The 23,006-nt window shown below is 38.8% G+C and overlaps 1 protein-coding gene across 15 annotated transcripts in view; it reads right to left on the reverse strand.

Moving 5' to 3' along the window:
• Positions 1-23,006, reverse strand: part of PUM1 (pumilio RNA binding family member 1) — a 125,983-nt gene that overhangs the window by 53,780 nt on the left and 49,197 nt on the right. For 8 of the 15 annotated variants that reach the window (XM_070384365.1, XM_070384364.1, XM_070384363.1 and 5 more), the window contains exons 4-7: positions 16,314-16,422; positions 15,166-15,344; positions 5,074-5,240; positions 2,791-3,061 (exon numbers count right to left, since the gene is read on the reverse strand). The exons of 4 other annotated variants lie outside the window; for them this stretch is intronic. In XM_070384365.1, coding sequence (XP_070240466.1) covers positions 2,791-3,061; positions 5,074-5,240; positions 15,166-15,344; positions 16,314-16,422 — 726 coding nt within the window. The remainder of the gene's footprint in view (positions 1-2,790; positions 3,062-5,073; positions 5,241-15,165; positions 15,345-16,313; positions 16,423-23,006) is intronic. 3 more of the 15 variants (XM_070384370.1, XM_070384369.1, XM_070384357.1) reach the window with 2 other exon arrangements.

Below are 23,006 nucleotides of genomic sequence, written 5' to 3' on the forward strand. Positions count from 1 at the left end.
CAAGTTATGTACAAAATTGAGTCTCAAAAGAATCATGTATTTTTTTTGATGTGAGGACTATGGCTTTTAATCAGATGGCAAAAGAGGGCTGTGACACTAAAAAGGGTTAAGTACTGATTCAGGAAATAAATTTCCTGGCTATTAAAAGTTCCCATTATTCACCTATGATAAACAATCTAATGGGCTAGACCTAAAGGACTCACATATTAGAATACATGCAAGACCTCAAAGAGTGGCCTCCAGACCTCTCCCAAGGCTAGCTTTCAATCTTAGTTTGGTGAAGTATATTAAACACAGGGAATGTTCTGAGATAATGTAACAGGGTTGTGGAAAAGGTTCCCTGAAAACTTGGTCCATCAAAGCAAAAGCAGAGGACACAGAGAGATCAAGACCCCATCTTACCCTCTAGGTGATTACAATCTAGCAGAGGATTATCAAACAAGGAGACACCATGACTCTTTCTCTTAGAGGAAGCACAAGGCACTACAGAGACAGAAATGACTTTTTGATTTAGAGATCAAGAAAGGTAACCAAAAAAAAGGGTAATATAGCACTGGACCTTGAAGAATGAGAACCATTTTAATTATTAGAAATGGAAAAGAGGAATAAAATCTAATGAAAAGCAAAAGGGTAAAAAGGGATTGGAAGGATAAAGTGTAGAAACAAACACCAATTTCCAGTAGAGAAAGGGTTCTTCCATCTTAATAACTACTGGCCTTTATGCAGCAGCCTTTGGGAAGTTAAGGGTCCTAAAGAGTCTTGGGTCAATGATTTCTAGGCAGGCTATCAGTACATCCAGTATAAGAATGTGTACAGCCATCTACTCAAAATAGCAAGAATTATGAGCCCATGGGACAAAATAACAATAAGCACATCCTATGATGATGGTGTAACTGTGTAACAATGACCCTATATTGCAGCAACCAAGACATGCATGGGAAGTCAGAATTCAACCACAGCTCAACTTGCAAAATAATGGCATTCGCTTCCAAAAACTGCTGAAATGTGATTCATGGTGAAGGCACTCCAGGTTTTATAAGTCGGAGCAGGTGGTGTCTTTGATATAACTGTGTGAACTATTTGTGGGCATGCAAAAGTACATTTCTGTTCAAGTTCTAATAATTATCCAGCCTCCTCAAAAATTGGTAGAATTACTTTGAAACCCAAGTTCAGTAAATCAAAAGTGAATCCCAACTTTAATTACAAGGTAACAATTAAATGACAGAGAATCAGATTGTCATTCGTAAGAGGTTAGAGACAAACACTTCTTAAATAACAAGCCAAGAGTCAGATTGGGTTCGATTGGGAATGGAAGCTAAGAACCAAAAATGGCTGCAGATCTAAGGGTTGCCAGGGGAAGTTCAATGAGACAATAAAAGAAAGAATTCAGATAAAATTTTTTGAGATAACTAGGTTACAGGAACTTGATTAGAAACAGCCTAAACTTAACATACCTCAATTTTTATAGAGAAATTACTACACTAATATTCTAAACTGGACAAGTTGAAGTCTACACAGTAATAGTGTGTCCCTATGTTTGCTGATATGCCACAAAATATCTTTAAATTGAGTATTTCCTCAGCATCTGAAGTAATTTCTGATTTCATTCAACACTACTATTTTGAGGATTCATTGTGAAAAAAAAAAAAGCAAAATCAAATTAATAAATAAGACAAAAAGCAAAGAAAGTCAAATTTCCATGGAAAAGTGAGCATATCTCTTGGGAACTACAGGGAGAACAGTGTACACTGTTAGTTCACACTCTCTAGAAAAAGACTTTGTTAATTACACCTAGTATATCCAACTGATAGGAACAGAGTGCATGCACATCACATCATCCCTTAAAGGGGTTTCTTTCTGTAAACTTCACATGGTTAATGGTATTATCCAGCTATCTATTAAGCAAAATTCACTTAAAATCAGCCATTTATGACAAATAAAGGGAGAGTGTGGTACAATTTGATCTACAAAGACCATAAGCCAACTTTCCTCATAGATATATAATTTCTAAACTACAAAATGAGATTTTAACTTTTCAAACTTAGAAATTTATATGTATGCTCCAGACTAAAATTAAGGAGTATGAGAAACTGATGGCCCATCAAATTGCTCGAGGCCACAAAGGAGAACTTGTGGAACTTAACATGAACAAGAAGTTACCTGCCCCCTTTTCATTAATTTGGCTAATTTTCCTCTGGTTTTGAAGGCACACATAAAATATATTCCAAGGACTTACAAATAAAAGAAGAGCCAAATAATTTCACTGCAGATTTTGAGTGATATGTGTTTTTTCCCTAATCACATTCTAACTCTTTTGAAAGGTATGACGTATGTCTGTTATCTATAGTAACTCACTTAATTAAAAGACAAGACTAATAAGACATCTGGCACTGGACTCCTGACAGTGGCAGACAACACAGTCTACTATTTTAAAAACAAAAACCAACAGCATTATAATCACATTAATCTTCAGTGAGATTAACATTCAAGAGGATTGTGTCACAGGAGGTAACACCACCACACCCCGTCCCCAGGCCCTGATAAAAGAGAGGAGCCAAAGGAATTTACACAGAGCAGGGTAGTCTCTTGCCAACAAACCTCAGCATGGGAATCATGCTGGAGGGGAAGATGCAAAGGCTTTATAATCCACATCTCTGTTGGGTAAATAAGGACTGGCCATCAAAAGCCTAAAATATTGCCACCCTCCTCCCATCCCCCCCTTCTCAGTTACTTGAATAATGCTGCTGCCTGGAGGGAGAGCATAGAGAGTGACAGAGACACACACAGTACCTGTTGTTGAGAATTGTAGTCAAAAAGTCCCACAGTTGCTGCTGCTGAGTCCACAGGTACCTGCGTGCCTGAATAATCAAACTGAAGAGGCTCCATGCCCACATGTTCCATGGGGTCCAAGGGGACACTCTGGGACTCCATGTTGGAGAAATCCTCCACAGGCTTGGCACCATTGGTGCTGGTCAGCTGGGCTAAACCCTCAGAACCATTCTGGTTTGGACCCAGAAGATCCACTTCATTAGCAGAGTTCTGGCAATTACCAGGGGTACGGCTAAACAGAGAAAGTAAAGGGCATTAAACCTTATTTTAAGTGGGGAGGGACACTACACCAACCTAAGTTTAAGGACAATGTCCTTGACACAGCTTATTACCAACAGTATTTAAAACTATTTTGAAAAAATGACCAGAGACCCTTTATGGTGCCTACATGTTACATCCTATAAAACGACTCTTCTATTGCTTGCCTTCCCACAACCCACCCCTTAAATTTACATTAACTGCTATTAATTTACCATCTCTTTTACCAAGGGGCCCAGATGTGAGGAACACTGGATGAACTGGGGGAGGGGCGGGGCGGGAATCACTCTGTGGTATTCATGAAAGCAAGGATCCCAAAATACAGGTAGCAAAACATGCCCCCCAAAAGCAACATCCTACTCTTTTAAACAGTCAATAGACAAAGTACTTTCTAGGGAAAGTTCCACATCTGAGAATAATTCTATTCAAAAAAAAATTTTTAATAGGTGAAAAATTTTTGTTTGTATTTCCTAGGTACCACTGGCCAACCATAAAACTGACTCCCCTTTTCCTTTCAAAGAAACCAGAATCAAACCATTATAAAACAGTACAAAATAAATTCACTTTTTAGGATAAGCTCCTGCTAAGGAATCAACTCTAGGAATTAAAAGTGATATGAGGATGTAATTTATCATCTGAACCAGGACACTCCTAAGAACAAAAAAGGGCAGTATTAATAAATATCTTGGGACAGAGCTATAAACAAATACTGTCCTGGGCAACCCAGGACACATGATCACTCTATGCAAAAAGACAGCAGAACTATTTAATTCTAATTCAGATAATATTGAATAATATTATATTCTAGTCAGGGAAAAATAGCCTGTGACTACATTCTTAGCCTAAAAGAAATCCTACAGCTGGTACAAATTAAAGCTCTTGTAGTTCCTTAACACACACACACACACACACCCTACTACTACCATCTGCCCTGGAGTCAAATACCACGAAACAATACCACAAGCTGCTTGAGATTCAGGATGGAGGGATACCCAAACTCATTTGAAAGACCTGAGGTAAGTGTTTATGCTGTGACTCAAATTTCTTACAAAGACTAATTCTTTATACCCATGAGATCCAAAAATTAATTTAGGAAGATTAAACACATTAAACATTGTTCTAAAAGGAATGACCACACACACACATACATACAATATTTTTATTTTGGCTTTGCAGATTATTAGGATAAAGGATGCTGTGTGTGTGTGTGTTTAGACACACATTAGCTTTAGACTAAAATTATTCAAAATTAAATTCTCTACTGGGCATCAGTGACTGAGGATAAAACTCCTTAGTCAAAATTTAAAAAAAATTAAAACTCACATACCATCATGTAACAAAGAATACTTGCCAAATGTGGAAGACAAGTATGGCATTAATACTGTGCATATTAAAATTACAGGGTTAAAACTTGCATATCAATTATGACCAGAGATGGAATGAGAGGCCTCCATGGAAGGAATATGATTAAGAACAAGTCACTTTAGCTATATCTCCGGTTCTTCAAAATGAAGAAAACGATACCTGCCTACCTCAAAGGGAGCTTATGAGTCTCAAGTGAAATAATACTTAACTGATCTCAACTGTTTTTCACTCTTCCTTAATATGCCACAGTAATACGACACACTTCCGTTAGTAACCATGATTTCTCCCAAGATAATGATTTGGGAGAAATCCCAAGGTGCTCATCCACGTGATTTTGAAATTTGAGAATCAATGAACTGATTTTTATGAAATCATTCTGCAAATTATAGAGCTCCATACAAACGGAAAGTCTATTGTTTTGGCAAAACATCAGGTATGGACAGATCTTAAAAAGTTTCACCTTAACAGTTCATACGATTTTTGTGGTATGGCCTACACTAGTCCCAGTTCTTTAAAAAGACACGTAGGGAGGGATAAAGAAAACTAAAATCAAAATAAAACTAAATCAAAACAAAACCCCATAGCCCCCACTCAAAAATCAGAAGTGTAAAACATACAAACCTAAAATCTTTGACGTCTGCGTCAATCCCATTCTGCACTGGTAAACCATTGGTCTTGTCCATCACATCACCCTCCTCCTTCAAATCTCCTAGCTTATCTCCATCAAACGTACCCTTGTTCTTCTTTTCACCTTTGTCGTTTTCATCACTGTCTGCATCCCTTGGGCCCTGTTTAAAAAATAGCTTCAGCTTCACTAATCATCATCAACTAATAATAGCGGGCAACCACCGTGGACACCAGACTACACTAGATGCTAATTAGAACAAGATAGTATCCATGACCTTTCAAGACATTACAATCTAATTAACAGACAACACAGAGGCAGGAACACTGCAGAAAGTCTTGCCAAATGGGGGAGACAGACATACATTTATGTTACAGAGTTTAGGACAGTCTTATCATGCCCAATGTCCCACCACCCCATTTTTTTTTCCTTTCTACCAAAAGCCCAACCACAACTTTGTATTTCTTAGTTCCATTTCTCTACTCTAAAATCTAACTCTCTAGAATAGCATGGTTCCTAATAATCCCCAGGAATTATAGCTAATATTACACTTGGGAAGTATTAAGCCTACAAAATGAATTTCCTACTTCTATTGCCTATGTAAACTCCTCCCTTACTTCTGAATATTGAATTAAGTGTGGTCTAACATCATTCCAATTCCATTACTCTATACACTTCATGTTGGGATATATGCCCTGCCAATTTGAACCATCACCACCCCAATTCCACCCAATGTCTCACCGCTTACTGAAACAATAAATCACTAATTATCCTTAACTTGAATTTTTTAAATCCTTCAAAATATGTTAAATCTAACTAAAATTCTTTCACAAAGAGTACTCTAAGTGTTTAGTTGTCATCCACCGCCTGTCCGTACATACCAAGGATTACATGGGAGCATATTAAAGCAAATCACTGATGCAACAGAGTTTATCTCTGAAGTACTTCAAACTAAAAAGACTGAAAGACTGGACCTAAATGGACCGATGCGGTGCCAAGCACACCGATGTCCTGTTTCTTAAAGAAATTAAGTCTGTCTCCTCCTACCAACCATCTAAGTTAAGACATGGACTTTTAAAGCAAATGTGTCTTGATTTTCAGAATGAAAAGAAGGTTTGGTATAGTGACTTGACATGGTATAGCAAGCTTTGCAAAACCTTACCCAAGGGTTAAATAATTTTTGCTTTTGTAAAACCAGGGAGAGGTAAGTAATCTTGCCTGTCTCCATCACTGCTTCTGTTTTAAGAAACAAACAAACAGACCTAGACCAAAAGAAAGCTCCTGGTAAAAGGTAAGATCCAATCAAAAGATGATGAGAACTACTGCTCAGCATCTCCAGTCGCCACAACCAAATTTCAGTGGGGAGGGTGAGGACCACAAATGGAAGATAAAGCAGCAGACACAGCTGTGAATGGTAGGCCTGCAAGCGCAAAATAAAAAAAGATGCTCTCAAAGTAGTTCTTAGCCACCCTGACACAGAAAGCCCAGACACAGGGACACTTGACAATCTTAGACCTTGCAACAACCAATTCAAAGCCCATTTTGCTTTTAAAACCACCCTCTGCTCAAAAGTAACAGAAAAAGAAAGACTTCATGGCTAATATGAATAAAGGAACATATACCAGAAGGAATTTAGAAAGGATATACCACTTAGTTTCATGTAGCAGCAAGATGGTAAACTATAGTTATGGCAGCAAATGAGATCTAACGTTCACATCTTCAAAGTTTAACACTGATACTGGTTCAAAGAGTAAATGAGAGCCAATTAAGCATGACACTGAGATCCCAAGCCAAAGTATGACAGGATTCTAAAGACAGAAAGAGCTTTCAAAATGTCCAGAAATAAAAGCTCCCTCTTCCTGCAAAGGTAAAACTGACAGAAGCTACGTAGTAATTTTCACATCCCCAACACTGAATACACTGCAGGACAGAAGTTCAAAAAATAAGATAAAGAAAACAAACAGAAAAAAGTCCTGTAAAACCGAACTGCTAAAATAAGAAGGATCCTCCCATTCTACTTATCATCAGGTAAGAGTCCAAGAGGTGGTAATGAACAAGTCCACCTGAATTAGAGCCCACTAACGTCAATAATTTTTAAAGGTATTTTAGGATCATCCCATCAACACACTTAAATAATCTTCCACAAATCTACAAATCAAGTCACTGGCTCAGGAGCGGCAGGGAGTTCAGCTCCAGTTTCTCACGAGGAGTTCAGTCTATAGGAAAAAAATGGTAAGGAAATGCAATAAAGCAGCAGTAGGAATTTTCACCAAGCAAATAATCTGGGTACAGAAGAGGCTCACTCACCAAATCAACATTTTTCATAATCTTTCCTCAGTGGCCCTTTACAAGGGCTTGCTGAGAAGCTGCTCCCCCTGTAAGCCAACTGCCCTGATCTGAACACTTATGTTCTCAATTATACTGCCAAGGGCTAGATTTTCAAAGATGTCCCTGGGATGGGCTGTTTTTTGTCCATGTTATACAGTCTATTTACATAAAATAGTTACCTGGTTTTCTACTCCGACTAGGCTGTTAATGCCTCAGCAAAACACAGAACAGGTAGGATGACTTCCATACCTGATTTGGATGGGTTATAGGGGATATTTCTATTAGGCAGAAAGTCATGAAGATGAACATTTATGATGTGTAAACTTTTCTGTACATGGGTCATAAAAGTTTTAACAAATTCAGTAAATCAACAAAAGCACTAAGTTAAAACAGTTGACATGAAGTCTGATTTATGAATGACACCAAGAGCACAAGTGGGAAGCTATCTTGTCAAAAGTCTGCTATTAAAAGAGAATATAGAATACAGAGTTGGGAATCATAAAAATGGTCTCTTAGAAATCTGAGGACCCTAGTGAGAGAGAAAAAGGGTATATTTGGGCTGCTCTGTTTTATGGAGTTGTAAAGTTTTTTTTAATGTTTAAGGTAAGGTATTCTTTTAGGAAAATACTAACCCAGATTGCACAGAACCTACAGTCTATCTCAACTGTTAACACTTACTGGACTTTGGACAGGTCATTAAACCTGAGTCTGAGCTGTCTTATCTATAAAAAGGGATCATTTTGTTTAAAACAGAGTAGTAAACATCAATGAAATGATGTATATATAAAAGTTTATTATAAAGTAAAAAACACTGTATACAAGTATGACACTAGTGAAAACTATGCACTGGGAGAGTATTTCTTACATAACATTGTAATATTAACATTAAAAATTAAGGTTCCCATTAAGTGGTTTAACTCAAAGTGTACAGCCAGTCGGCCCTCCCAGATATACTGTCCTTTGCACAATGCAGTGGCTCTGTGGTTGGCATCAAACATCACAATCTTTTAAAAATTTGCAAGTGACTGGGCTTTCTCGAGAGATTCTAATTTAACTCGTCTGCAGAAGCTCCCACAAACCTAAGTTTCACTTCCAATAAGCACTCACAGTTGAGAACCACTGTGCGGTGTTAAGTCGCTTCAGTTGTGTCCGACTCTTTGCGACCCTATGGACTGTAGCCCGCCAGGCTCCTCTGTCCATGGGGTACTCCAGGCAAGAATACTGGAATGGGTTGCCATGCCCTCCTCCAGGGAATCGTACCCACCTAGGGATCAAACTCAAGTCTCCTATGTCTCCTGCACTGGCAAGCGGGTTCTTTATCACCAGTGCCACCTGGGTAGCCCAAGAACCACTAAAATTGAGTCCAAATAAGCATCCTAAAGACAGGAGTTACATTTTTCTTTTTTGTCATATATTGCCCAGTGCAAATTAATACTAAAAAGCCTATTAACTAAATGAAATAAAAAACAAAGATGGGTTAATAGCATCCTCCTGTTCTAGGCTCTCTCTAGATGAATTTCAGTTCAAAACTGTAATCCAAACATAGCCCTCAGACAGTGCTCAAAATGCAAGAAGCCAAGCCCACTCAAAATCCCTAGAGTGGGGCCAAGGAGTGTTCTTGAGAGATCAGATGACATAAACATTAGAGTATGTTCTGCTGCCTCATACCAAAGAACTGACAGAAGAGCAGAAAACTATGCACTACGGAGATCAGAGTCATTCAGTCCAGCTCACCTTTCTCAAAAGGGGAATGAATATATCAGGGAATATTAATTCGGAATGAAGTCAGAGAAATGGGAACTTAGAAATGAGACTTCTGCCATGTGGCAGAAGTCACAGTCAATAAGATTAGTAATTCTTCTTTTTTCTCAAAGGACTATTTGTGTATTTGCTTGATAAACCAGTCCAAAAACCATAACATTAACTAAAATATTGGTTTCCCTGTGTACACTTCTCAATTTTTCACAAAATGCCACCCAAAATTTTCAGCAGTTTTAGCTTCACTAGTAATAAAGAAATTTCAAATATCTAAAAAAATGAGTAAAAGTTTGAAATTACTAGTCATGAATTACTTTTAAATTAATATATTAAATATGATACTATGTGAGAAACTAATAAACAGGACAGTGGAGCATATACTATGGCTAAAAGATGTGAAATCAGAACACTGAATGCAGCTCCCACCACTTCCCTTCTAAACCTCATTCTCCTCATTGATAAATTTTCATAGGGACGACAACATCTACTTCAAAGGGTTGTTTCAGGTATTTAAACAAGGCAATTCACGACTGTGCAATTCCTTTTAAAAGATTCTTTAAAATATTTTATCCAATTTTGCCCACTACCTTTCTCAGACACAAACAGTCTCACTCACCTCCAATACCCCTAAAGCTTCAAACTTGCTTGATACCTGATGTTTCTCCCCTGGAAAGACTATGGCTTTCATCATTAACCCCTCTGTCCCAGTAACTTTTCTGAAATATCTATACACAATCAAGCCAACAACTAGTGTGTGTGTGTGTGTGTCTGTGTGTGCGTGTGCGTGTGTGTCATCTCTGACTCTTCACAACCCTAGGGACTGCAGCCCATCAGTCTCCTCTGTCAATGGGATTTCCCAGGTAAGAATACTGGAGTGGGTTACCATTTCCTCCGCCAAGAGATCTTCCCAATCCAGGGATCGAACCTATGCCTCCTGTGTTGGCAGGCAGATTCTTTAACACTGAGCCACCAGAGAAGCTCCACCACCTATTATTACCTTTGATTAAATCTGAGGCACCATCAATTTATAAGACATACCATCATCTTATGTGCTGCTAAAAAGGAAACAATGGCAATTAAAACATATCCAATTTCAAAATGAACAGAAGTTGGGAGGTATGCAATTTACAAACAGTGGAGCATGGAATATACCATGCACTGTGTGTATGGCCACCCAATTCCTGGTGTGCAAAAAAATAAGAGAAGTGTTCCCCTCTGTTGTACTACCACCAAACCCAGCAGGAAAAAGAGATGAAAACCATAAAAGGTTTTCTGAAAGTTGCATGGCTTTTTTTTTTTAACTTTTTATTTAGTCAGTGTCTAAAAGCTTGACATTGCAAAGCAGAGTACAAAGATTTCTTGTTCAAGGGAAGCTCAAGTCTGAAGGGGCTCCTCCTGAGATAAAAGTTTCTGAATTGAAATCTCCCAATAAAACTATATTATCAGTATTTATGACACTTTAATTGTATATAAATCATCTGTGGGTCATATCAAACTGCAGACTTTGATTCAATAGTCTGGAGTTGAGTCTGAGAGTTGTCAGTTCTAATAAGCTCCCAGATGCCAATAATGCTACTGGCCCAAGGACTACGTAGCCCAAGACTTTATAAGACTTACAAAGTATTTTCATGTATTATATACTACATAGCCATATGAATTAGACTTTCTGCAAATGAAGAAATCAAGGTCCGGTTAAGACTCAAGTCCCTGCATTACACTACACAAAGGTTTAAGCAAAATCGACTGAAACCACACTGACCGTCTGAAATAAATGCACTGGCACCTAGGACAGTGAGCCACCCAGTCCTGTGATCTGAGTGAGTTGCTGTGAGTGTGCACGTGACCTCCAGGCCACCAGCTCTGTGATCTGAGTGAACTGCTCTGAGTGTGCATGTGACCTCCAGGCCACCAGCTCTGTGATCTGAGTGAACTGCTGTGAGTGTGCACGTGACCTCCAGGCCACCAGCTCTGTGATCTGAGTGAACTGCTGTGAGTGTGCACGTGACCTCTCTACAAACAAGCAGAAAGGTCTTCCCAATATGTTTGTTTTTTTTTTCTAAAAATCTTTTCACCCAATGCCTAAAAACACAGTAAATACATATGACTTTATAACCATCCAGAACCATGCTTTATTTCGGGGTGTTTTGAGCGGGCGAGTAAGGGGATGTCTTTACCCAGGAATAAAGGAAATAAATCAAATTTAAAAACCTGACTCTGACTTAACTGGTATTCTGAATTTTCCCATTATTCTGAAAACTGCTACCCTGAAGTTCCTGACTCATACTTGGAATACTACCAAAAATTTCCAGTGGGTGCTGAGAATAAAACACTGCTGTGGGATTCTTATCATCAGCCTGCAAGCACTCTTATCACAAAAGCCAAAATGACTGAGTCCATTTTTACATTTGAAATGAACTTAAGAAAGGCTCAGGGAAGCTAGACAGGGTTAAATACCTTCATTCAAGCTTTAACCATAAAACAACTTTACTGAAAATGGAAAACCAATGTAATTACTTTAGTTCTAAACCCCTTTAACTGAGCAATTCATCAGAGTCTGGCTTATCTGTTGTCAGTTATCTGAGAATAGACCCTTAGTACTTGATTTGAGGTGTACATTCATTATGCCATTAGGGATGGTGTTTTTAGCTCTTGGGGGTTTAAAATGGAGCTTCTCTGAGGCTAACCCGAAGAAATGCTGGTATGATCACCTAAAAAGAAAAACATCTGAATGCTCTAATCCGTAAACCACCAATGACTACTCTTTAGAAAAACTATCTACTAGAAGCAGATATTCTGTCTTCCTTGGTCTCTGAACTCAACGCTGTAAAAGACAAAATAGATTTTTACTTAAAAATAAAAAAAGGCTCACCTCTTTCCAGATGTATGCATACCATGACAACCAAAAAGTGATTCAGGTTTCCATGACCAGAGCTGTGGTTAAATGTCACCTTAACCAATAGACAGAGAGCAAAACCAAGAGAAGCACAAGATCAGCAGGAAACAACCAAAAAGCTGATAAAGCAGGTCACTGATCCCAGTTCTCCATCCACCATAAGATTAGATGTGCCAAAGTGATGGACTGACGTCACTGGTCAGTCTTCCTGTATCACCATTTAGGTGCAACTCAAGTCAAAATACAGGATAACGTTTCATTACACACAATCTCCCTTCTGAGAAACTGGAATACAGATTTGGAGAATTTTCATTTATCTTTATGCAAACTTCAGAAACTCAGTAGATGCTTTTTAGAGAATTCAATTTTCTGACCTCTATCCTGAGGTCTTAACTTCCCCTGGTAACAATACTACAAAAGAGCTAGAAATCACCAATCTCTCAAGACAAGTAAGGATAGAAGCCACCTTTACAAAATCAAATAAAGATATGGAACACAAAAGACACAGCTTCATCACAGATTAACTAATAAAATAATTGTTTAAAAAGGAAAAAAATAATAGTAAATCGGCCACAGTGTTTTATCTTTCTCCTACTTCTAATTATTTTTCTGCTTCCTACAAACTTCACGGCTTCACACATAACTCAGTTGGTAAAGAATCCACCTGCAATGCAGGAGACTCCGGTTTGATTCCTGGGTCGGGAAGATCCGCTGGAGAAGGGACAGGCTTCCACTGGATAGTGGATACCCACTCCAGTATTCTTGGGCTTCCCTTTTGGCTCAGCTGGTAAAGAATCCACCTGCAATGTGGGAGACCTGGGTTCAATCCCTGGGCTGAGAAGGGAAAAGCTAGCCACTGCAGTATTCTGTCCTGGAGAATTCCATGGAAGTCCATGGGGTCGTAAAGAGTTGAAGACGACTGAGTGACTTTCACTTTCACAAACGTAACAGTAACCCAGGCACGTGTCTGGTGGCTAATGTCCAAGACTTAGAAGCTGTCCACACATGATAGAGAATTCATGGCAAGAATCTCAGAGGTTCCAGTTCACCACAGTAATGACTTAGCTGTGACTTTTCTCCTATAGTAAATAACTAAAAGTTATAGGCGGAAGTTGTGCTTCCCTGATGGCTCAGTGGTAAAGAACGCACCTGCCAATGCAGAAGACTTGCAGGAGATGTGGGTTCAATCCCTGAGTCGGAAAGACTCCCTGGAGAAGGAAATGGCAACCCACGCCAGTACTCTTGCCTGGAAAATCCCAAGGACAGAGAAGCCTAGTGGGCTACAGTCCATGGGGTTGAAGAAGAGTCAGATCCAACTTACCAACTAAACCACAACATAGGCAGAAGTTAGAAGGCAGCACTTCCTCTGAGCAAAGTGTGAGAGGTAAGAAAAAGAGGTGAGCTGGGGATAAGCTGAAAGAAGAGAAGAAGTAACACTCTTCTTCCCATGAGACAACATGCAAATGATCATTTTGCCTGATCCCATTCCTCACATCCAAATGGTAGATCTTATTCTTCCCAAAAAGCCTCTTGGGAAGGTTCAAATACAAGCAGTATTTTCCAATCTGACCTATGAGCCACGGAACCTGTGTCTCTGCAGGGTCAAAAGACCGAGAAGTTAATCAGGTCAACTTTGGAACAGCTAGTATGCAAGAATCAAGACAAAAGCCCCAGTTTGGTCCCTTGCTCTTCCCAAATGTTATTATAAAAATGAATGATCCTGTTCTGGCTTAATTCCTCAAACCAAACTTCTAGGTGTAGAGCTGGGAGAAATTCAAACCAGCCTCTTAAATAAGCTCATTTCACTCCCCCTGCCCCACTCTTTTTTTTTTTTTTTTCGGTAGAATCAAAAGCTCCAGCCACATGTCAAGTATCAATGTCCATTGAAGCACTACCTTTGACATGAGTAGAATAAAGTTAACTCCAGGTGGATTCTGGTTACCTTGGATGCCACCTGTTAACTGACGACCAAGTCAACAACCATTCATTTAGTGTCCACTAACATGTTAAAGAACTGAACTTGACCCTGAGAAAGCTGCACCAAATATGCACTGCTGCTGACACTAGTTTCAAGTGGAACTGGGAAAATAGAACCAAGCCTCGGACACCTAGCAACAGATGTCTAATGATAAAAATACTAACAATAAATGCTACTAAGATAATAGAATGCAAGACATTATAAAGGTAAAAATATTAGTATGACTTAAGGGAAAGAAGGTCTCTTAAAATGATTGCCAATAGAAGTATTAGCCCAAAAAGACTTCAGGGAGACAGTGCTTTGAAAAGGTACAAAACATGTTTGAGTCAAGAGAAAAGTAAGGAAGAAAGAGTTAGGGTGCCTTTTGTGATCTTCCTAGCTATGACTTGGAATATAAAACCAGTCAAAGAACACAAAATGAGGAAGATTCAAACAGAAATGCATCTTAAGATTTTTAGATCTATAAAGTCAATGGTATAAGAAAGAACTAGTCTTGAGAAAGGCTATCGAAGATGCTTGAGGAAGACTACCTAAGACTTAAAAAGGGAAGAGGCTACAGAGATGCTGCTTTGCCTAGAATTTAGCATCAGAGAAGTCAATGGTGATGAATCTGAAAAAATTTGCAACACAGAATTAACAGAACTTCTGATTTCCTGATAGACTGGGTACGAGAAGCAAAGTTATTCAAAGAGGGCCAATGATCATTTCATAATTAAAGCTTAGCTAGCAAAAACAAGAATGAACCCACATTATCCGATCCATTTTAAGGACCCTTAGGTATTGGCAAATCACTGCTCTCAGATCTATTCCCTATTGACATCCGCTTTCAGCTTTGTGTTAATTCCTTCTCTTTTTGTGTGTTTTCTGGAGGACCAATGAACTGAGACCTAGATTTCAGTTGTTACCTCACATTACTATAAATGAGTCCCAAAAAAACATCATTTCTCTATTTTTAAAAAGTTTAGTCATATCTCCTGCTGTGTTTGCTGAGATCTAATTGCAATAGAAGTGTTCTTAAAAACTCTGCCATTAGTGCTGTGAATATCTAAGGAAACTAAACAGGCATGTTTTTCTTTAGGGGTAAGGGGAAAGAGAGAGAGAGATAGGAACAAGTTCCTCAAGCCAACTTACAAATCCTCCTTTTCTTAGACAGGAATCGCCCGGGGATGAGCTCAATACATACTCCACCATGCTAACGCCTAGTCCCCCACTCTCCGACCGTGGGGACAGTACAGAATTGACCTCACTGTTCACATGGAAACTCTGACCAGGTCTTCTCTGCACCATGATTGGCTGGGAAACTGAATGATCTACAAAAAAGATACACAAGCATGATACAGTGCAGCCAGAGGCTCAAACAAATTACGAGCGATGTCTCATGGATAAACCAATGACTGGGAATCAGGAAACCTGTCATGGTAAATTGAGCCAAAATGTCCTACTGTGTTTTCCCTAAGTATAATATTCTACATAAGCTAATGAAACAGAACACACCCTTCATATATCCAGGAGAGCAATACAGTAGTTCACATAACTGGTTTATCTAGCTGAGTGGACAAATTAATGTTTACCCCTTTCAAGTAGCAGAATTCCTTTTTAATATATTTTATTGGTGATGTCACTAAAAGGAAATGTGATTTTACTGCCCTTTTTAAAATAACAACATAATCTGATCTTTTCTGATGACCACTGTCATCTGAGGTTCCATTCTTACATTGTGCTGCAACACAGCACACCAGCTTTTGAATGTTCTGACTCCTTCCTCCCCATCATCTGTCATTTCTTTCTGCTGTCAGTGTGGCTGCCTCTTCAAGTTCTCCCCATCTCTCTCTTCAGGGGTAGTCAGTCAGAAATCCATCCATGCCCAGTGACTTATTTGGCCCCAACCACATTTTTAGATAGATCACCCCATACACAGTACACAGGGGCAATGGGAGGAGAAAGAAACATGAACTTCAAATGGCAGGCATGGATTTTCTAATTCCAAGTATGCTGACAGCAGTACAGAACAAGAAGTTGTAGCTGAAATTACAGTCATTTCAACTAAGACCATTCCCCTGTGGCTAGCACTTCAGCAAAAATATTGAAGATTTGATTTTGCATTAATTATGTTTTAATAAATTACATCATATAAGCTCCTTCACGGCAATTATACTACAGGACAGGACACTGCTTGACATGCTTATGTCACTGATGTAAAATTCATGACTTGCCAATTGCTGAGGAAAGGAGCTCTAAGACAGGCATAAATCACAGTACAGATGCTAGATCTAGATTACCTGATGTTCCCCAGGCACTGTCTCGCCATTGATCACCCAGGAATATTCCTTTTGGTCCATCTTTGCTGGATTCATCTGTTTCCCAAAACTTTTTACCTGGCAAGAGCTGCTGCAAATTAAAAATAATAGATGCTTTTAAAGAATTCATAAAGGATGAAAGTACAGCAGTCAACACTTTCTTTTAGACAAGGGTACTGAAGATGCTCACGTGCCCTGAAGGTCTTTAATTACAGTGTTCTGACTCTGCAGACTGTCCTCAGAGCACTGCTTTATCTTTGGTAAAAGTCACAAAGAGGCCTAATGCAAGCAGGGCTACAGATCAACCCATCACAATAGAGGCTCAGCTTAAACATCTGGAATTATTCACTTAATCTATGCCAAGATTTTTAAGGGGGGAAGGAGGGGGACTCGTATTAGACCTATCAGCTAATTGCTCACTAAGAAGATTCTTACTGAAAAAGAAAAGTACCTACAACTATTGAAAAGGCTACTTCTGCCTACATTTACACTAACTGACCCTACAAAGTTACTCAAGTTTGGGCATTAACTCAGACACCAGCTATGGAACAATAGAGGCAAAATTTACCTCCTTCATACACAGAGATTCTGTTTAAGCAAAACATTTTCAATACCACAAAGAAAAAATTAAAACAAACAAAAATCAACAACAACAAAAAAAACACTTCCTAACCACAACATTAACCTATTCCAAGATTTTGGAAAGACAGATCAGTTATTCCCCCATTACTGAAAGGGAAATTAAAATCTCCTAACCTCAGTTAATCTTAAGAATACTTAGTAATGCCATTAAAGTGACTTCACAAAACATTTCATACTTCCTAGAAATGCAGGCATCACTAGCTTTAAATTAGCTTTAACCAAAGAAATGCCAACCACCCTTCAAGCAAAACACAGTACAGTTCTGCACAAGATCAAAGCATTAGTGACCCAAGCTACAAAGTAAATTTCCATTACTATCCCATTATTCTTCATCAGCTTTACTCACTAATAAAATGTCCCTCTTATTTAGTCTATGTTTTCACTTCAGCTGCTACTGGTCAGACAAGAAACTCAGAAGTTTGAGATAATACTTCACCATTGCTTTTGAGCATAAAACAACACACCTGAAGAGTTGAATTTCTCAGAGGAAGAGAATAGAAAAGCAGAGAGTACAAAACATTTGCTCTCCTCCTTGATGATTAAGGTTTACTTTTCCTATGCATAACCTATAACCCAATGATAAGGAGAAACAGCTCAACTCTGCTCTCACTAAAATGCATCTCAGCTTTCCAATCCAATTTCTGGGTTTCTCAGCATCAATTTATTTGAGTTCTATGAAACTATATGGTAGACATGGGTTACTACCTGAACCAAAGCAGTTTCCCACTTATTTTTCAGGCCCTAACATTGTTTCCTGGTCCAACAAGGTCATGAAAAAAAGACCTATTTTGGTCTGACATTTAATTGCACAGAGGCACTGGTTTACTTGATGATGAGCAGTTATAAGCAGTCAATTCCTAGTGTGCCTCTAGGGTTCATTCTCTCAAAGAAACAAGGACACAGCTAGTCTGTTAATTTGAAAGACAATGAGGACAGGTGGGAGCAAGAGCCTAGACCATAGCTAAGCAATGGAGTCAGGAAGCCCTAGACTAAACAACTTCAATGTGTCCTAGGACAAAATGCAGGACTGCCCTGGGCCTCATTTTCTTTGTACTAATGAAGGAGATATTTTTCAGGATGCTGTGATGATTAGAGATATTGTAGATATGCACCTAACACAATGTCCACCACAAAGGAGGTTCTTAATAAATGTATTCAGTGGCATTACACCAAGGCAAAACAGCTGTAAACCACAGAAGGGACAGTGAAAATTAACATGCACTACCCATGCACAACTCAAGAATTCTTGTTTTTAAACTTCTTTTTCTTCTCTTAATTTCAAAAATGCCCTCTCATAAGACTACAAATAGAAACAGAATTTCTTTCCCTGTTGGTTAGATCTTTCTAACCCTATTAGATCTTTCTCCTGTATTTTGTACGAAGTGTGAGCAAACAAGAGTTTGCATCAACTTCTCTGTGCACCAAAAGAACGTCAGCACAAGGGACACTTCATCAGTCGGTTAACTTTAGTCTCACATATTGGAAAGAGAGCAAAGGTGATGAAATACATTCATTATACTGCTCATCCCTCTTGACACAAATTTGGAAACCTTTACTCAAAACTCAAGCTTCTCCCAGCACCGGCCTCCATGTGCAAACATAGTCTTTCCGTAATTTGTCAAACTGCTTACTGAAAGCAGCAGCCCTGAACTCAAGGCTTCAAACATGACTTCTAAGACCCTGCCTTCTTTCACTGCAGCTTGCCAGGTTGTTATAACATGCAAAGCCAGTAAAAGCAGGTCCACATAAAGTGAGCCACTTTCAGGTCAACTTCTCTCAGAAGGAAACAATAATACAAGAAACATGTAGAAAGGTACTAAAAATCGGAGACTGTATTTCAAAGTGGTAACAGATGCAACAAATCTCAAAGGGATACAGTTGCCCCTTGGTATTCATGCAGGATTGGTTCCAGGAGCCTCCTTGGATACTGAAATTCTCAAATGCTCAAGTCCTTTATATAAAATGATGTAGTACAATGCACACAATGTGTACATATTAAAAAATTCAAGACTCCAGTCAGATACTAAGAGGAAATGGTGTCTCCCACCACGAACAGTATCTACAAATATAAATCCTGAAGACGTGCTAGGAGCAGTCCCAAAAGTACTAAAACCCCGTACGATCTGGCAAAGTAGCCAAGAAGATCAATTAACTTATTACTAATAAAAATGGCAGGGAATGAAAAGGAAAGTCTGTAAGAGATAAAGAAAAAGAAAGCAGCAGAGGAAGGCAATAACAAGTCAATTCTCCTAAAGTCTCTGCCTCTAGGTAATCAGTCCCTCATGTGACTCCCCCTCTTCCTTTTGACTGTGGGCTGAACCTAGTGACTTGCTCCTAAGCAACAATACAAAGCAAAAATGATGGGAGTGTTGCTTTCAAGACTTAAGATACTGACTTCTATCTTGTTTCTGCTCCTCTCTCACCCTTGCTCCTTCTCAATTTAATAAAACTAGCTGCTATATCGTGAGCTGCCCAATAGACAGACACATATGGCAAGGAACCAAGAGAGGTCACTGGACATCAATTCGTTATGAACCGAGGTCCTCAGTCTAACAACCAGCAAGAAACTTAATCCTGATATCAATCACGTGAGTGAGCTTGGAAGCAGTTCCTTTCCCAGTTGGGACTTTGAGATGACTGTAGCCCCAGCTGGGGCTGAAATCTTGACTACAGCTTGTCAGGGACCCTGAAATAGAGAATCTTGCAAAGTCATGACTAGGATCCTATTTTGAGCCACTAAATTTTGGGGTAATTTAGTAAGCAGCAATAGGTAACTAATATAGCTGTGAATAATACACAAGGGTTTTCTTACATTTAAAATATCTTTAAGATTTTGTTTTCAAGAAGCAAGTCTTGTTCTACTTCTAATATTTTTTGATTTTGAAAAAATTTGTTTCACTTTGTCTTATAGCCCTTCTGTAATAAAAAGAAAAAATTACTGTTTTTAATTCTGCAAAATTAAATGGACTTAGATACGTTAAGCTTACTGAGAATTAGTAGCAATCACAAAACCAGGAGTCATCTAAAGCAAAGACACTGTTTGAACCTGATCATACTAAAAGGAGCTGTAATCTACTGAATATAAAACAAGGTGATGATGAGTATCCAATTATTTCAAATTAAGATTCAAGCCCTCTAAAGGTTAACATCATCCATAAGTAAGTGAAGTCGCTCAGTCACATCCAACTCTTTGCGACCCCATGAACTGTAGCCCACCAGGCTCCTCCATCCATGGAATTTTCTAGGCAAGAGTACTGGAGTGGATTGCCATTTCCTTCTCCAGGGGATCTTCCCGATCCGGGGATCAAACCTGGGCCTTCCACACTGCGGGCAGATGCTTTACCGTCTGAGCCACCAGGGAATCCCCAACATCATCCATGGCACAGGCTAAAGCATCCAGGTTCGCCAACCTGCAAACCTTCACTTCTTGCTGCCATCATTCAGTCACTAAGTTGTATCCTTTGAGGCCTCATGGATTGAAGCATGCCAGGTTGTCCTCCACTATCTCCCAGTTTGCTCAGATTTATATCCATTGAGTTTAATTCATGTCCATTAAAACTTCACATAAGCCACACCTAAATTCAATTACCAAACATTGAAATGCAACTAGTCTATGAAAAAGATGGTTACTGCTTACCCCATCAAGAACTTGAAAATAAAGACTGCTCTCTGACAGGAACAAAGAACAGATCACAGCAGAAGTTTACAGAATTCAATTTAAAGAAAGATTAAGCAGTAAGAGGATTAAAAGATTTGACAATTCTAAACGAAGATAAGGGAATTAGGAATTGGTCCAACAAAAGAAAAGTAGAGCCAGGGAGTCAGATGAAGAAGGCAGTATTGTCCAGTACCCAAGTTTAAGGAGAGCCAATAGGATGCATAAACAAGTCTGTCCTTATAAAAGCAATTAGTGCATCAGACGAGACAGCAGTGTGGGTACAGTAGCCACTAAAAACTTCCAAGTTCCCTGGCTCAGACTCTGCTTACCAAGCAAACTTCTTAAGAGAACTATGTTTCCGCCTACAGCCAAACATGCTGATCCACTTGAGAATTGCTCTCTCTTTATAAATTAGTAAACAGCATTTTAGTTTTCATATACTCATCTCTTGCAGTTCTAGTTAGTACAGGTCAGTTCTATAATCCAATCAGCTCTAAATTAGTACATCCCCTTTAAGACACACAAATTGAGAACCAGGGCTTGGGAGGCCCTACCATCTGACAACAGCAATACCACAGGCCTTGTACTCTTCCTTGTACTGTCCCATTATGTAGGATTCCTAACTGCCCCTCCAATAGTATCTGCTCTTCAGTCTTAAGAAGAAAAACACATACACTCTTTAATCCCAGCTTGAACTACAGGTTTGTAAAAGAAAAGACTTAAGAAGAGTAAAGAAATCAGTAAGCTTATTCATGCGGCTTCTCAAGAAGAAAGTAGAAACCAAGCACCACTGGTTTATAAGCAATGTCAGGCACTTGGGAAACCTCTATAAATTTTGTTTGGAAACACTTTTTAAAAAAAAAAAAAGACAATACACAAAGCCACACTTGCATAATCGACCATCACATTAACCCCTACCAACAGTCCTTTACACAAAAGTGTTCTAAAAGGCTAAGAACATCAAAAACCTCCAGGCTTCTTATTTTAAGAAGTAATATAGTGGGTAAAGCACACACAACTACTCTGAAATCATTTTTAAAACCAGACAAATAAAAATGGCTTCATGTTCCAACTGTGTTGAATTTATTCATCTAGGTCTCAGTTTTGTCACTGATAAAATGAACTGTTACAAACATTGAATGTTATAGCATGGAACAAGGCAAAACTCAAGAGTAACCAGTCAAAGAGTTAGCTGTTAATATTATTTAATAACAAAATAGTAACTAATAGACTTCACACTACTAATGGCAAAGCCAGTGAGATGCCCCTGTGTATACAACTCACAAATGTGAGCACAACATCACCCAGCCCACTTCAGTGTAAATCCTGTAAAATTAAGAGCCCTAACAAAAACACTGCAAGAACCATGATTACAGCTTTGCAGAAACTAAGAAGCAAGCTGATTATTAAGGACTGGATGTGTTTGACCATACCACCACTAATACCTGAACAGAGGGAAACTCCATTAAGTATGCTGTACTCAAGAGGAATAAAATAGGTAACTACTTACACACTACGGTACACAGAGCTCTCTCTCAAAGCAGAAATTTGGCTTCTTAAAGAGTACAGGCTGCTACAGCCCCAAAGGCATGACCAGGTTTGATCATCTCATGTGGCAATGCAAACTTCCCACACAAGCTTAGTTTCACTGGAATGTAGCCAATACAGGAATCAAATACCTCATATTTTAACTAGCTGGTAAGATATAGCCCCCTCCAAAATTTTTTAATCTCTTGGTAAATATCCTCATTACATTAAAAGAATTTGACATCAACTCAGAGAAAGGACCACTCAGCACTGATGGCAGTAAAGAAGTACTATTGGTAAACCAATAGCTCTGACTGTGATAACTGTAATTTTCAGAAAACCATTCTCAAAAATATTAATGCCCTAAGGGGCTTCCTGGCCCTCCATACCAAGAGGGTTGTTGGGAAATGTAGTGAGATAGTTCATAATACTTTATATTATACACATAAAGCTTTATTACTGAAGTTTTAACACAAAATGGTTTACATATAACAGAATAAATCAATATCCTTTACAAGGCATAAAGAAAAAGCCTTGTACATACCTCCATTCACTGTCAGGACCATTCTTTTGGAAAGGATTGTACATTAGGAGTCGTGTTCACCTCCTACATTGTTGGTGGAAATGTAAATTGTTGCAGCCACTATGGAAAACAATATGGAGCTTTCTTTAAAAACTAGAGCTGCCATATGACCCAGCAATTCCACTCCTGGGCATATATCCAAACAAAACGGGGCATAATCCAAAAAGATAATGCACCCCTATGTTCATAAGCACCACTATCTACAACAGCCAAGTCATGGAAACAACCGAAATGTCCATAAAGAAGCTGTGATATATACATTCAA

Source organism: Bos mutus, chromosome 2 (genome assembly GCF_027580195.1).
Source record: "Bos mutus isolate GX-2022 chromosome 2, NWIPB_WYAK_1.1, whole genome shotgun sequence".
NCBI classification, from domain to species: domain Eukaryota; kingdom Metazoa; phylum Chordata; class Mammalia; order Artiodactyla; family Bovidae; genus Bos; species Bos mutus.